General features: G+C 39.3%; 1 protein-coding gene across 1 annotated transcript in view; it reads right to left on the reverse strand.

Annotated features, from left to right (window-relative positions):
• Nucleotides 1-18,065, reverse strand: part of itfg1 (integrin alpha FG-GAP repeat containing 1) — a 148,183-nt gene that overhangs the window by 70,099 nt on the left and 60,019 nt on the right. Inside the window, exon 10 of the mRNA XM_003437574.5 lies at nt 16,015-16,166. Coding sequence (XP_003437622.1) covers nt 16,015-16,166 — 152 coding nt within the window. The remainder of the gene's footprint in view (nt 1-16,014; nt 16,167-18,065) is intronic.

Raw genomic sequence — 18,065 nt, forward strand, 5'->3', positions numbered from 1 at the left:
TTTTTAAATCCTCTGTTTATGATTATGCAGTCTGCTTTTGTGTGTCTGATTTCTTTATTGTAAAAATATATAATAAAGTAATAAAGACATCTTTCACAGACAAGTTTTAATGAGGGCAAATAGCACTGGTACTAGTATAGTTCTCTGTAGCCTTTGAAAACAGTTATATAATACTATTAAAACACTCTGAAGGAGTGTTCTACAGTTGGAGGAAATAACCCTGTTGATGCAATCACTGTGGGAATCTCCAGTTGCAATGATTCAGATGTAGCAGTTCTCCAACTTATTGACCAGCTGACAATAAGAGAGACTGAGAGACTGACAGCAACACGAAAAAAAAGAAAGACACGGACGAAAGGTGAACGAAGGGAATGAGTGGGCAGGTCCACGTAGACGAAGTGACAGTGAGACAGCGATATGTTGTCATGGCCCCGAGGGGCTGTGATTTCTCATTCTGCTAGCCACTGTGGTGATGAACACAGGCAGTGACTCACAACGACACAATCAAAGTCAAAGTACATCCTTTGGTAGTGTCACTCCTCTACACGGTCCGCCTGCTGTCACTCACTCTTTCATCCTCACTGTCTGTGTCTGGCTGCATCTTTGTCCTCACACTGTTACTTTACAAAGTCAGCTTTCTTCTGAGTCTTGCCTTACTTGACTTTTTCTTCACAACCTTATCAAAAAACAACCACCAAATTGACTTGTTCACCAATATGTCAAACAAGATTTTCATTACAAAAGAAAATCACAATCTGTGAAGCAAAATTCAACTATCCATTTCAGGGTTGCAGAGGGGCTGGAGCTTACCCTAGCTGTCATAGATTGAGGGGGAAAGTACACCCTGACACGTCAGAGAAGCTTGATAGCTAAAGTTAATTTTTGTACAGATGGGTATCAAATGGGTGCCATAGTGTCACCATGGTCTAATTGACTTTAAAAAAAAAACTTTCCAAGAAAGCCGTCTAATTTTCTTCATTTAGGGTGTCATTTGAGGTCACAAAGCAAAACTTAGCAAAGAAAATACTGTGCAGGACTAACAAGCCAAAAGTCTCATGCTACTACAGTTTCCACTCTGGTATTAACAACAAAAACTGAGAGACAAATGCAGCTACCCTGCTTCCAACATACAGAGTAAGATGGATTTTAAATGGCATTGCCTAGCAACAGCCTGCTAAGCTCTTGGCAGCTGCTTAGTCGTGCTGCATACTGATAGATAGAAACACAGAGAGACTAACACACACATATATATGGACAGCAACAGTAAAACTTAATTTGATGGAACTCATCAAGGCATCAACAAGGTGAAGAGCAGTGAGCTTTGTATAAGCAAAAGGATTAATTGCTGCTCTGCTTTATGTGAGTGGGCAAATGAATGCGATGCTATACTGACTTGAACTTTAACTCTGAGTTTAACATATTTAATCAAAATTCAGCACGGACGCTAAAAATACATTATTTACAATTAATTGCAATTCTTTACAGAGATATGAATTAAAAAATATTAAGAATCAAATTTTTATTTGGCCATACTTAGTGATGCAATAAAGTACTCATAAAACTGTGCAAACATTGGTTTAAGTGTTGAGTGTGACTCTGACCGGTTTGTAGGTACATGATGCTGATCCACATAACTACAAGTAGAAAGTTTTTTCACATCAAGAGAAAAACAAGCTGACAGCAAGCCAAGATAAACAAATGTCTGAGAGCTTGGCTCATTATAATTAAAGTAACTGAAATGATGACTTTGCAAAGGGAGAATCTTTCAACCAGCATTGTAAGTTTTTGTTTGAAAAAGTCATTCTGTCATTTTCAGAAACAATCATTTATCTCTGACTGTTGGATATACATTAGCTTGGCAATAGGAAATGCCACACTCTGCATTAATCTAAAGTTATCCAGACATAGCAAGCATATGCTAAAAAACAAAATATGCAGGCTGAACTATTATTAACTGAATGAGAAAAGGCTTTGCTAGGGAAAAAAAATAGCTAAAGGACAGTGAAGCATTTGACACTACGGAAAGAGTAAGCACAGAAACAAGACAGAAGCAATTCCAATAACTTTATAGAGAGACAGGTATGTGTTAGACAGATGTGTGGTTAAAGCTTTTCTATAGAAGCACAAAGAAATAAGCAAGATTGAGAGGCCTTATAAAGAAAGGATGAAAGACTGACACGGCCATCAACAACTCACACAAGAGTAGTCAGAAGTGGTTTTAATGAAAGACTTGCACCCAAAGAGCCTTTTCTCTTTCTCCATTTCTCTGTGCAAAAAAACCTCATGACATAGAAATGCACAGAAAAAAGAAGTGGGGTGTGAAAAATGGCAGCAGGTGCTTTGAACTGACAAGTCAAAATCTGAAACATCTGCCCTCACAGAAGACAGTTTATATGCTAAGGTGCCTACAAGACAGAGTGTCTGCAGGCAATGCTGAAGCATCAGACTGGTTTCTGGCAAGTTTGGGACTTTATTTCTGGAAAACTTTATTGAGGATTTTGTTAGAAGAGACTCAAAAATGTTCAGAAGTACAACAAGTCCTTCTGAACATTTGGAAGTCTGAAATTCATTTTCCAGGACCCCAAACATAATGGCAATAAGATCCATCTTCAACAAAAAGTGCTGTGGCCACAAGATACTGTGATAACCCAAAGAGTAAATGTTAGGAATAAACTCTGTGTCAAGGACCCTGAAAAGTTGAAAAATGTGCAAGTGCAACTGGTATTGGTGGTGTTTTAAAAGCATTGAGTGATTCATCTTTGATTTATCTTGTTTCTGTTGAAGTTAACTGATAAAGAAAAACTAAACTAAAAGACTGCACAAAAGGCAAATTATCCCACTTAGCAACTACCACTGTACTTAATATCTTGGCATGTAATTGAAGGTAATTTAAACGGTGTAATCTATAAATGGCTAGCAGATTTTATTTGGAAAACATCAGTTTAAAGTCCTTCACTCTGTTTTCAGCTCATCATTTTAAAAGCCCTGAATGTGAAGGATTCAGGCTGTGAAGCACCTCTTGCTGACAGGCTGTGAAGCTAAAGTTAGTTCCAGTAGCTTGAGTATAGAGTTGTCAACACTTTTACACTGGCTTTGTATATTTTGTAAGTATCTAGTATTAATATCAGAAGCAGACATTTCCTTCTAATATAAAGAAAGACTTGCAATTCATTACATTTTGCTAGAAATTGACAGATGTTAAATTTTATAATGAAAAGAAGAAAACAGCCTATTTATCTAATTCTTCTCATGTAGAAACAAGATAATTATATTTCATAATTGATGCTGAATCAAGAATGTACTTATGATTTGTTTATATAATGTATTTATAATTTATTAAAAACTATTTCATCTACAGTAGAGGCTGTAACAATGGGAGTGAGACAGTTAAACAGAATTTTTCTTCTCTCATGAAACACTTGTTTATTGCAGAGTGAGACAGAATTGATAACACAATAAGGTATTTTGTGACTGTAGTTAGGAACAACCTCAAGCAGAGGTTAACTACATTATTCTATTACACTCATTGACCTATAGCCTGAAGAGGTTTACACATACGTGTGTGTGAGTGTGCGTCTTGCAGATTTGCTGCATATCCTCAAGGCTTATCCTTTCTCATTGTTGATTTGCTTTGCTTTGCAAAGATTATTATGACATCTGAACGTGCATCTTCATAGACAATATCAGTTTTAAATAAAAGTATCTGCAATCAGCAGTAACAAGTAGTAAGGAGGTGTGTAGAACACTGCGATGTGCTCTCACATAGTGTTTGAGGTACAACAGAAATCACTTAAGTTTAGCTGCCTCCGTCTGTGACCTCATTTCATATTCCAGAAATAGCTCCCTCTCACCTCACACTGCTACATCGCATGGGTACATGGGACATGTACACACAGACACACACACACACACACACACACACACACACACACACACACACACACAGCTATGTAATGCAGCCCAGTGGAAGGTGCAGTGTGACATTTAAACATTCCTCCTGCAACAGCGGGCTCTTATAAAACCGAGGAGGAACATTTTAACATCAAACACTCGAGGCCAGCAGGACGCACCGTCTCCCTGAGGGTCGCAAATGAATGGAGATCGTATATGCGTCTTCCTGTGAATGCAAAGCCTACCTGAGTACAGAGAGGCAGTGGGGGTACTGGATGATCTGCTTGACTATTGTGGTGTCTATGAAAGTAGCGTGGTCTGATACAAGGAATCAGCAATTTAGCTCCAGTTGTCACAGCAAAAGGCTGTAAAAATGTGCAGGATGTCTGCTCTTCATTGGCACCATTACATTACTTGCTAAATTTAAGTATGGGGCATGGAAGTTACGCAGATTTTGTGTTGATATGGCAAGGGCTCTTTCCGCTTTGTTTGTCTAATGTTAAGTTTCAGTAGCTTCATGCCATGCTTCATCAATAATGTCCTAAAAGCCTTTGTACACAACCGAAAATGAATCTATATTTTTCCAGAGCAAAGTAGAGAGGAAGATGCTTCGAAGTAAAATGGCTTAATAAAATAAATTAAACGCTGGAAACTGCTGCCCAGTTTGGGGTTTAAGCTGCCTGGATGATTAGAGGCAAGAAAAAAAACACCTACACAAGCAGTTCTTTTTCCCACAGTAAATTATGACCAACTGGATAGAAACATATAATTTGTGTGAAAGTGAAAATATTTTCAAGTTATACCGTACTATCAAATGGTGAAAAGGCAATTAGGAAAGAAAGCAACAAAGAAATATTATTCCCAACTTTCCATTTGAATTCTATAGTTTACAGCAGAAAGGATTTTCACAAGCTGCCACCGATATATTCTGATGACTGCTTTCCCAAAGCAACATCTGTACAGGCTGACAACTGACTGCAATCACTGAGGTGGAGTTATTACTCATGTAGGAAGCTCTCATTCCTGCCTTCCTTTCTTTATACAGCATCTTCAACAGACTTTACAATCTTTCTCATCGAGTTGGCAAAACAAATACACATTTTTCTCCATCTCTGTCTCTCCCTGGCACACAAACATTGCACATACACATTCGTTCTCATGCTCAATCCCTGAGAGGGCCCTAAAGCCTTAACAAGGAAGATTTAATTAGTTTTCAAAGTATATGGGTGAGCAAAGAAGGGGCTATTATCTTTATGCTTAACGGCAGCAGTTGTGTGTTCCCATGGAGAGAGCATCTCTGGTGGCATTCAGTAAAACACTATGGCTTTGATGTACAAAATGAGGAAAAGAGAAAAAAGCCCAAAGGAACGTGTAAAAGCTGATTGCTCTCCTGTGTCTGTGTATGAGAGAGCAGGCATATGGTCATTAATTTGCTTTGACTTATCAAATGCATAAAATACCTGCATAAAAATAGGAATTTATCACAGCAATTAGCACATTACAGACTTTGTATACAGTCTATACTCAGTGTATAAATTCTTACACTAACTTGCCATTTAAGAACATCCCACGATTTCATCTGGAAGAAGGTACCAGGAAACATGAGTGTACTGTAAAGAGAAGCTGGTTTTTGAAAGATGGTATCCTATCCTGTGTTTTAGAGAAGCCCCCAAAAACCAAATAACTGTGGACCCATCTGTGGGTAGCACAAAGAAGACAATGTGGTTTGTTATCCTTTAGTCCTTCATTCATAAAACAAGAGAAAAAAGAAATTGTGTTTTTTCTTTGTGAGGATGATGTGGGGAATCCAAGAGGCATACAATATGCACACAACCCCATCACAAGATGTTGTTAGACTCATTGTGTTGCTTGTTAGTCTATATTTTTCTTGCTCTCATGAATACATGGAAAATCATTGTCAGGACAGTAAATATTCCATTCACTGGTAGAAAATTACCTACAATTAAACAGCAAAAGTTCCCTTGCACAGTAGTGGTTCTTAACCTTTTAACATTCAACTTGCTGACAGCGCTATGGCATCATCCTGCCCTCTGTCCTCTACCCTCTGCAGCTGATGGGAGAAACACTTGTGTGCACAACAACTCCTGGAAGAAAAGTGGAGAACTGCTTGGTCTCACCCCCAAAACTATCATTTCATACACAGCTAATTATACCAAATGATTATATACAATTAAATCTTGGTTAAGTTTGTTCAGAATGAGCCCATAACAATGACAATATTAATAGATGCAAAAAAGTGAACAGTGTCATCTGAGTGGACCAAGTTGAGTTGAGTTGCTAGCAAATCTGCCTGCGACATGAAATACGGTTATGAGAGCCATCACCATTGTTAGCACCATTTAACTTTCTGTATTGGTTCACTGATGTTACTTGTTTTGTGGAGATGTATGTGCAACAGCAGCTCAGAACACCGCAGTGGGCTGGAGAGAAAACCAAGAACCATTTTTTAAAGGTCACATTGTTTTAGAAGACTACCTTTTTTCCCCATGGTGGGAACTTCATGCGGTGCAAATTCAGAAATTGTTCTTCCATAAGAGCACTGACTTCACCTCAGTGAAGTTGTATGTCTATAGTATAGTACAGACCAGCTCTTTACCCTCTTGAGGATACTTCAGGGTGCATGGGAGTTTGCCCAACTAGTTTACATGTGTTTGGTGGACTTGGAGACTGTGTCCCTCAGAGTGATGGGTGCTTAGGGAGTATAGGGTGTCTGGCCCGTTGCTACATGCCATTCTATCCTTATACAACCGTTGCAAGAACTAGGTCCGCATAGCCGGCAATAAGTCTGACTCGTTCCCAGTGGGTGTTGGACTCAGCCGGGGCTGTCCTTTGTCACCAATTCTGTTCATAATTTTTATAGACAGAATTTCTTGGCATAGCCAAGTGACGGAAGGCTTCCACTTGGACAGTGTCTGAATCTCGTCTCTGTTTTACGCAAATGATGTGGCTTTGATGCCTTCATCAGTTGAGGTGTTTTGGGCATCTGACGAAGATGCCTCCTGGGGGAGGTCTATCAGGCATGTCCCACCGGGAGGAGGCCCCGAGGCAGTCCCAGGACATGCTGGAGAGACTATATCTCTTGGCTGGCCTGGGAATGCCTTGGTGTTTCCCCAGACAAGCTGGAGAAGGTGGCCAGCAGGAGGGAGGTCTGGGCTTCTCTGCTTAGGCTGCTGCCCCCACGACCAGGACCCAGATAAACTGAAGAAAATGGATGGAATTAATTTTGGAAAAATTTGGAATTTTTTAAAGAATTGTGGCTTGATGCTAGGACCAGTGCCTCACAGCACGAGGGACCTGAGTTTCAACCCAGACAGGGCTCTTATGTGTGAAATTTCGCCTGGGAGCTGCTGACACTGAAGGACATTCTAGGTTATGCTTTTAGCAGCCCAGGGCACACACTCAACAGAGACTGCATGAAAACTTAGTGCACTATTTAACGTAACGGCTTTGGCCTGAAGTTTCTCTCATTTAGGTTGTATTCTGGTTCCAGCTCTCCTGAGACCCTGAACTAGATAAGCTGTTAGGATAATAAATGGGTGGAGGATTGTGCATTAACACTCTCACTGTGAACCTCCTGATACCTTCACATTTAGAACCGTAGGTCTAGACTGATTTATTTGCAAAATACAGGGAGAAATCTACAAATTCAATTTTCGCAATCAAAAGTGGTCTTATCGACTTCATAGAATTCACTTTTGGACAAACCAAAAACTAATTTATTAGTGGGGCCACCTTTTCCAAAAGCAGTCACAGTGTGTCTGTGTGCAAAAGATAGCATTTAGCTCAAAAAGCCTTCTGCTGGTTTTAGACGTCTGATGAGTTGTTTTTTTTATACTCCGGCAGCTGGTCAGAGCTAAAAGATCAGAAGGAGACAGTTAGTGCTGCTAACTGCTGCCCACGCCACACTCTGCACTCTAATAGAAACACCAAACAAAAACACTCCACATAGTTCATTATCAGAGGAGAGTTTAGCCTTTTTTATAACTGCAAAAGCACACTATAGTGGGAGATCTGACTGGTATTAACATGTCTACATATTAATGTCTTTTAAATGTTGACACAGGCAAACAAAAGCTAAATTCAGAGAGATCAGCAGATGTTAGGAGATTCTGCTTATCTAAAAAACATTTCTGACTCCAATTTGGGAAAAAACAATTAATGTTATTCTAAACAGAAGGCTGATTAGACATTTAAAATAATGACCATATTTTCTTGGAGTAAATAACAGTTGGCAAAACAAAAGCAAAAAAAAAAAAAAATCTCTCTAGTGAGTCAAAAATGGTATATACCTTTATTATTGGCGAACCATGCCTTGAATCTCAAAAGTATGTGGGTAAGGAAAAACTATGCCCAACTAAATGAAACCACCAACCACCAGCAGTTTATGTATTGCTTAGTAAAGAAACTGTGAACGGGATTTGTGCATAATATTTTTGTTTCTAGCTCAGCGGCGGTAAAAAGACAACCCACAATCAAGAAAACACAATAAGGTACCCTCCAAAAATAATATATATTACTAATGATTAATTTTAATATGCTATGTGGTTGATTTATAGTCAATAGGAAACAATACATACTAATTTCTAGTTCCTCGGAATAAATCAATTTCTGCGTTGGGACACATCTCTGAAGTCTCCAAGGAAGGGTGGGAGCTTGTCACTGCTGTGGCGTGTTAGTGCTCGCTGACTCATACACCTTGAAAATGGTTGTTCTGAACATTTTATATGATGAGTGACAGGGGTGGAAAGGCTGTAATATTGCTTAGAAGCATGCTGGTACAGCCCAAGGCACAACACAGAGAAACATTTATTCTAGAGAGATAAAATAAAGAAAATATTCATACTGCAAATATTGTATTCGCTTTGTAGTTTTTTATCTGAGAAGGTAAACAGTGGTCAGCACTTGGACTTAATGGGCATTAAATTATAATCTCTGTGTATATGAGAGTGCAATGATGATGTAGGCCCATTTTAATCCATTGGTCTGATTTAACTTGCAGTTATCCGCTGAAGTTAAAGGTTATGGTGACGGAGGTTTGGGAAAGCCTCAGAATTGCAGGAGCAAAGATCTGACTGAAAGCGAGGTTTCATCTAGAAGGTCATCTGGCTGTTTTCAATTACTTGAGACACACATGCTGATGTGCACACTGGAGACACACTTGTAATTATATCTAAGTTGCTTCAGGCAGATTACACTTTAAAGCTGACCTTTGCACATTTTATTCAGTCTATGAATGTGATACAGTTGAGGGTGGGTGATTACAGCTGAGGATAATCCCAGTCTGTGAGGGCTGTGGCTGACACAAACAGTCCTACACTCTGCATACAAAAGCAGTTTAAGAGTGGTTCATATTTTGTGTTATTCCTAGAAAGTAAAGCCATTCATCTAACTGCACTCTGTAGCAGCTTGTGGCAAATTCTCTTTAAATAGGCATCTTCTGAAGCTTTGACACTTTCAAAGTCACACTAATGATGGTAAGCTGATAAATGAATAGTAGTTCAGGCTGTAGGAAAAAGGAAAAGAAAACAGAAAGGAGTGATAGCTCTAACAGGCAACATCTGGCCTCATTGTTTCGTTGCCGTTTGTCTGCAGTATGAGACACTTCACTCTGCAATGACAATAATATAATTATGGCTGCTGCAGGTTTGTTCTTAGTATATTGTACTACTGCATTATGTGTCCAATTTTCTTGCATATCAAATTATTACAACTTTGGGTGATCAGGACCTACATTGGTTTTTAGAGAAACAGTAGTTCGGACATCTTTCAAAATAAAACAAAACAATACCTTTATTACTATCTTAATAAAATTAATTACCATCTAAATTAGAATAATTAGATGTAATTAGATTAACTGCTGCATAAAGTGAATTTTCCCAACCCACATGTAGGTAGGTTTTATATCTGTAAACATGTAAAAGGTTCATAAATAATTATGCTTTTGTCAACGTAACATCTCTAACACTACTTAGTCTATGAATGGCGAACCTCAAATGACTAAAGTACAATTAATAACTGCTTTTTTATTTTTTTTTATTCGAAGCCGTAACAGAAAATGGGCCAAGTAAGTTTGTGAATAAATCATACAGCTCTACAGCCTGCCTCATGCCTGGAAACAAGAAGAAGAATCTGTTACATATATAGTATAAACTACACATTGACATACTCTGTCATCTATGCCAGAAAGGGCGATATTTTATCATGAGGATTCCGGTAGAACGTTTCTTGCATCTGTAAAAGGCAACACAGGAAAAAGGGCATGTCTTTTACTTTCACACTAGATTTCTTTCACTGAGACTGCATTGCTCTCTCTCTCTGTCTTGCTTCCCATCTCAGTCGGCATTCCAAACTTTCTTGCAATCACTGAAATGCCTATAGGAGCTCTTTTCAGCAGGGAGTAACACCCTTGTACTCTTTGTTGTGATGTTCATCTGTGTGAGCATGTAACTGTGTGCACGAGACAGAGCAAGAGTGACAGAGAGAAAGAGTCTGGAGGAACCATCTGTCCTGTGACCTGGACATAACGTAGACCAGGAGGAGTGCAGCTCTGGGAACTGCCGATAGACATTAAACTGCACAAAGATAAAAACCTAAACATGTGGCACACAGATATGAAGACACAAACACACACAGTGACAGTGTCTTGGAATTCATAATGCATCCATCTCTTTCGCTTATCCAGTTCAGGATGGTGGTGGTGGGTGGCCGTGGATGAGAGGTGGGGTACACCAAGCTGCCATTCTATTGCTGGGCTAACACAGAAAAACAGACAACCATTCACACTCACATTCACAGATATGAGTGATTTAGAATTACCAGTTAACTCAGGGGTCTGCAACCTTTTACACCCAAAGAGCCACTTGGACCCGGTTTCCACGCAAAAGAAAACACTGGGAGCCGCAAATACTTTTTGACATCTAAAATGAAGATAACACTGTATATATTGTTTTTTATCTTAATGCTTTGTGTGAACAACTAAGGTGTGCTGTTTATGAAATCCATGAAGTGCTACAGAGAAAATTAAATTATATTTATGTAATCAACACATTTTGAACTCTTAAAGAAATATAACAAAAGGAAAGACACCAACCTGAACTAAAATGATCCATGTAGCAAACAAAAACTGTTGTGAGCCGCCACCCTTATATCGCCTTTGGGCTGTTGGAACCTTGACCTGACTCTTAAAAAAATAATCGGAAAAAAGCACTATGCTGCTGAAAAATGAAAAATAGATATTTGCAAAATTCTGCCTAAATATGTATTTTACCTGGTTAATGCGTGCGGCGGGGCGTGGTTTGCAGCGCCGCTGCAGGGGAGGCGGACGCACCTGAGTGACACCTGCAATCACGCCTCGCTGCCTTTACGTCTGCGCTGTCTGCGCTGTTGTGTTGTTGGTGGTGTATGTCGGGCTCTGAGCTGCAAAGCTACAGCCGGCTGTATGCGTACAGCAACCGTGTGTGAAAAGTGCTCAATAAAGAGATGCTCAAAAGCGTGTTCATGGAAACATCGTCGGGTCTGCTGTGATTTGTTTACAATGGGACTTCTGCTCCTGAACCTCTGCGCACAGAGTCCGCAAATCGGGGCTATACGAAGTCAGTTTACTCACGGTGTTTGTCTTTAACATATTTCACGGTGGAGAAGAGCTGCTGACATAATGTGGATCCGAAGATCCATAATTGGCCTATCTGGGGTTGAAAGTCTCGATAAATGCACGGCGTTTCGGCGGGTATACCGGCTTCCGCGAGTGTGACGCTTATTTTGAGCGATGAAAAAATAATATAATATAATTTTATTTTTATATTTCAATATCACAATAATCTTCCAAATTAGAACTACGAGTTAAAAAGAACTAACATAAATAAAATACACTTCAGCTAAATACTTCTAATTTATTTTCCCAAACCACGCGGAGCCGCAGTATAAGGACTAAAGAGCCGCATGCGGCTCCGGAGCCGCAGGTTGCCGACCCCTGAGTTAACCTAACATGCATGGATTTGGACTCTGGTAGAAGCTGGATAACCTATGAACATGCAAACTATACACAGAAAGGCCCCAGCTGGCTGGGGAATAGAATTCATAATGACCGTTTCCCCCCAAAAATCTGTAATTATTATTAGTAATAGTATTGAGAAGAAGTATTACTACCCACGTAGCAAGCAGGTCTGGCCCGGCTCTGGTATCAAGCCGGCACTGCTGGCTGACTTCTGGCATGATAAGACGTAGGTCATCCAGATATGGGCCAGGCCTGGTGTAGATGGCACTGTTTATGTGATGGCATGCCATATCTGGCTCGATTGTGGTTTGGTTTATGTGGCCCACGCTCATAGAAAACAGGTCTGGCCCAGATCTGGCATCAAGCTGGCACTTCTGAATGACTGGTGTCATGGCAGGGTGTATGTCAACCAGATGTGCGCCAGGTCTGGCAATGATGGCACTGTCTATGTTCCTGTTTTCCTATTTTAGTTAGAAGACCCAAATGCCATGTTGCAATACTATACTGCTTTGGTAGCCAAAGTTTAAATGCAGGTTTGACAGGTTTGTGAGTGTACACTTTAACCAAAACCTAGTGAGGGTTTACTCATGTTTACCACTGGGTGGCTGTAGCTCAGGAGGTAGAGCAGGTCACCTTCTGATTGGAAGGTTAGTGGTTCAATCCCTGGCTCCTCCAGTCTGCATGTCGAGAGTGTGAATGTGTATGAATGTAGTTAGGAAGCACTCAGTTTAGAGAAAGTGTGTGATTGGGTGAATGTGGCATGCTGTACAGAGCACTTTCAGTAATCCGGGATAGTGAAAAGCGTTATATAAGAATCAGTCTGAACAGAGTTCCGTCATGTTACTTTTGCACTATTATGCACATGTTGTTATTACATAGCTTGATTAAGGTACACATTAGGCTGACATCTGGGGCCAGAGCTGAAACTGTACTGGGCCACCAGTGTGTCTGGAAGTCAGGGCCACCAGTAGGTCTTGTGCTGGCCCATGTGTGGGCCACCGCTGGCAAACCAGATCTGGGCCACCAAAGGTTCCGTCATTCTTTGCGGTATGTGGGCCATGTGTAAGCACATTGTATGGGCCAGATCCGATCCATACCAATTTTGCTATGTGGGTAGAGGGTAACAGCTTTCTAGTTTTATGCTGATATAAAGTTTCTTACCCTGAAATGGTAGGTGATGCGACTGATGCCTTTGACAGCAGTGATGACAGCTTTCTTAAAGTGAAAAGGCTGGATAGTAGGTTACCTACATTGCTTACAATCTAAAATTCAAATTAAGCACACATGCATAAAGAAGATTAATGTAAAAGTGACTCCTCCTTGAGATATATTGGGTTTACCAACTTTCTGCTGAGCAAAGTCTATACTTAATATCTTCAGCTCTTACACATGGTACTTAAGTATATTGTCACACTGCCTTTCAAAATGTGCTGATCATTCATTTCCCAAAATTCCCTATTAGCAGGTCTGAGGTCTTAAAAATAAAGGGGGGAAAGAACAACGAAATCAATAATTAAGTATTAATAAGATAAGAAACATATCATTCTAAAGCAGTATAAACAACTTGTTTTTTTAAAGTTTGAGTAGTAAGAGAAAATGGCCTCATGTTTACTAAATGACCTTCCAACTCTCCATTTATTCCTTCTGCTGCCTCCATCTGCTCATTGTTCCATTCATTTCACCCGATTACTCTCATCTCACACCCTTTCTTCTGCCGTCCTCCTATTTTGAACACTTAAATCAACATTCATTTTCCTGCGAGGAGGAGTGACGCGGACTGGCAGGACTTTCATCTGAAAAGCTGCTATAAATACCCAGTTGAAGGAGAAGAGATGGAGAGATGAGAGAGAAAAGAGAGGGGCGGAGGAGGAGTGGGACTTGAAATAGACTAGTTGTGGGCATTACAAATATTTGGTTAGATGAGAGCATTTGAGTAGAAAGAATTTACAGAGACAGCAACGCCCGATGCAGGTTGGACTTCAGAGCGCTGCTGAATCCAAAGCAGATGAGGAGTTGGTGGTATTTCATAAAGTATGTGAAGAAAAACAGCTACATCTGATCTGTCAAGGCTATCCTCTGAAACCTCATACTTTTTACTCAAAAGAAGCAATTCAGACCAGAGTTGTGGGAGAATGGTTGTGTATAGGCCTATTTCCTAAGCATGATATAGAATTTACTAATCAAGCCACTGGCACTGTTATGCTAATCTTCTAAGGTATGTGGTAGCTGAAAAAGATCTAAAAAAAATCTAAAAAGGCATCTAAAAAATTCTCTAACCTTTTTTTCTCTCTTCATCCTGATCTGTTTTCATTAGTTGATGACGTCATTTGAAATGTTAGCTGGAGCAGACTATACTATATTGGTAAACTGTACTGCAATAATGCCCCTGGCCCAGTAGAGGATTACAAAGTTCAGGCTTCAGATGAGAGCGAAATGGAAAAAGGAAGAGAGAACGGGAGACACCACTGCTTTTTGTGATTAGAGCTTTTGAGAAATAAGCTATTTGCAGATGAGGGTGAATGCAAAGAGTTAAGCCCAGCAGGACTTACTGATGATTATATAGAAAAATAGGGTTCAAATGTGTCTTTTGAAGCTCTTGCCCAACGTCTTACTACTTCTGACAAACACAGCAATCAGTATGCATAGATAATCGCAGCCTTGACCTCTTCAGCTATCTTATCATCATCTCTGAGGCTAGATAATCCACAACAAACATGTCCTTCAATAAACACATACTCCTTATTCCCAGTGGTTGTGGTGCTTGCATTTTAGCGTATGCAGTAATGATTTTTAAAGACTAGGCTTATCAGTCATGACGTCCATAAGCTGAAGAACACACTCACCTTAGTCGCCTTCCTTCCAGCCTGTGTTCAGTAACACTCCTTCATTAAATTATGTCATACATTCTTTCAATATTAAATAGATTTGGTTAATGCTACAGTCACACCAGGGGGAAAATGCAGAATGACATAGGTGCCTGCTTTTTATATATGAATATAACCAGAATACAACCAACTGCACGGCCCCGAGATTGAGCGTGCAACACTGTCAACCTCTGGATGACCAGTTTGCCACTGCACCACCATTGAACATGCTAGTAATGACCGTGCTCGAGGAAGAGAGTTGTTCTGGAAGTCTACTGTGAACAGGATTGCAGGTCTATTTATGAATACCTTGTACACTGCAAATATATACGATTTTTGCCTTTGAGCACTAGGATGAAAATGTATTGCCCAAATTAGCTGCCTTTGTGAAAATGTAAATTAATAATTATACTTTAAAGAAATAAATGCTGCTATATTATCCCCCCTGTCGCTTGCGGGTGACAGTTGTTTTTGTAAAAAAATGTCATAATGGATAGTGCTATACTGTCAGGCATTACCCCGCCCTCACCGTGAGAATGTGTCATTTGCAAGTACACTAATTTCACAGTAAATTAATGCATAAATTCATCCGCCATGTGGCGTCTTTAAGAAAAGAAAGAAAAATACATTTATAGTTTTGAAAGCTAAACAAATTTGCATAAGCCATTTAAGTATGCATCTTGACTTATTAGGTTCCAATCAATTCAAATTTATGGTGCTGCTGGAATACTATAGTTAGTATAATCTCATCAAATGTAGGATGCTACACAACAAATTCAAATGTGGGTAATAAATGAAGCAAAATGAGAACTCAGAGGTTTCCATGAAATCTGTGAGTCTCACGATATTAATGTCAAGAAACCAGAGTAATCACTATGTAAACAAGGTTTGTACATAGCTGCACTACATGCTGTAGGCTCCCCCTGGACCTGTGCATACTGACAGTTTATTCCTCTGCACTGATGGCTCATGAAGTGAATGATGGGAGTCAAACATTAGCTGGATTGGAGTTCGGGGACCTACTTGACAAATTTCCAAGGACCCTCTGCCAAGTGAGGATTACCTTCATTCTCACATGAAATTATTGTTTCAAGACACGATCTTATACAACGATCTTGGAGGAACTTGAAAATTATATCTACATATCTCACCCTCACACAAGTAGGTTTATTATAGAACAAAACCTGCAAATATGCACACATATGAGGAGTTATTAAATGGAGCTCACGTGTGCTTTGTTCCTACCTTCCACTTTTGTTTTGGAGGACTACCAGGGCATCAGGGAACCCATCCAGGTTGTAGTCCCCAAGGTGAAGGGCTGGGGGTTGACTCAAGTTATCTGGCACAAAGCCCCAGACGGTTTCTTTCCGCTTGAAATCTGAGAGAACTGGTATCCACTGCAAAAACAAGTCCCCCAACAGTTAGTCATCAATCACAGTCATACCAGTGATACGTTGCTGGAAACTTCAACAACAGCAATAAAGAACAGCAAGAATATTAAAGATAAAATGAAACCAATGAGCCTGGTAGAGAAAAAAAAGTGTATATTTATTTTTCTCAAAGAAAACCGGAAAACCACTTGAACAGTGGATGTTCAGAAATCTGATTATATACTAAATAAATACAGTAATAAAATCATGAATATTTAAAGTTGGATTTACATGAAAGAAACAAATTTTACATATTCTGTTAATCATAAGTTGACTTGGTTAAATTACCTGTCTGGAGTGGTCGTTATATGAGTTTAACCTAATTTCTTGTGGAATCTTTTATTTGCATTTCAGGTATTATTTCTACTTTAACTGCATCACAAGTTACAGATCCCTTTGCCCACATAGTGTATACACCTACACATTCATACAGTACGTATGCCAATGTAATGGAATTTTGACAGCAGTAACAAGCTTTAAAAAAAAAGAAAGAAAGAAAGAAAGAAAGAAAGAAAGAAAGAAGCAATTTCAAGCTAATGACAAACGATTGCCTATTTTCAAATGCTTTTATCTCATCCAAATCAGCAGACTAAGAGCAATGGTTCAGGCAACTGACATTAATAGCAATTTTTCTTTTTTTTTCAGTGCGATTAGAGCACTCCAATAATATTCAAACCTGATGGTCCAACAGTGGCTAGCTTTAAAAGCACCTTAACAACATTAAGTGTTTCAAAATGAGTTTCTTTGAAACTTTCAGCAGTGAAGTTAAAAAAAAAATAATAACATGACTTAAGCTTAATCCTAAATCTTCTCACCACATAATAAATCCTTCTCTTTCACCTGCTGGATCTTGAATAAAAAACTAAGGTTGCACAAATACTTGACAAACACTAAGTATTAGAGATGTGAAAAGGAACTTATATATCTCTAACTAGTAGTACTGCAATTTTTGCAACTCTGTAAGGTTCAGTGTATTTTCCCAAATGATTTTTAGAATGATGAACAATGTGACTGAATAAAACAAAAGATACATAGAAATCAGCCTACATTTCACTTACATAGTACATTGAAAACAAAAATGTCACCTATAGGGGAGACTTAGAATCAGATGTTGTGCACTTGCTCACAGCCTGCAGTCTCGTTTCGATGCATTTTCTTTACACGATAAGAGAATAATGAAAGTAGGCCCCCCACCTTAGCAGCATCATTTCTGCAGTTCGAAAACTGACTTACATGACATGTTTGTCCTATTACTGTTCTCCATGTGCCTACAATGGAAAAAAATGGTATTGCTTTCCATGTTGCAACAGAAAGGTTTTATTGTCCAAATATTCCTAAACAATTAATTTCAGCAAAGTTCTAACCATAATGGCCGTAATGATCTCTCTGCTGTGATTAGTGCCATTACAGTGAGCTGTTAGACAATAGACTCCTGTGAATTACTTACAATTAAAGAGAATGAAGTGTTACACAAAGAAAAGAGGAGATACTATTATCAGCCCAAATTTTCACTCTTACAAACAAAGGTTTATGAGTAACATGTGTCACTAATGAGTGTATGTATTTGACATCAGATGGTCTACAGTTAGCATTAAACTTGGATTTGAGATACTTTGAGATGCCTCGTCCTGATGCCTGATAGGTATAATAAGGTACACCCAACAACCCACAGACCAGCCATCAATCCATTCATCAATCCTTTTACTGTAAGTTGCTGTAGCTTTACAGATATAAGGGGAGGGGAAAAAACCCCTCTAAACGGGCAGTTTGTATTAAATACATGTGCAGTTTCTAGAGAGGCATAAGAGGGGATGCTAGAGGTTTAAACTATTCATGAATGTTAAACATACACCAGGTGCAGGGGAG

This window comes from Oreochromis niloticus, linkage group LG1 (assembly GCF_001858045.2).
Source record: "Oreochromis niloticus isolate F11D_XX linkage group LG1, O_niloticus_UMD_NMBU, whole genome shotgun sequence".
Lineage (NCBI taxonomy): Eukaryota > Metazoa > Chordata > Actinopteri > Cichliformes > Cichlidae > Oreochromis > Oreochromis niloticus.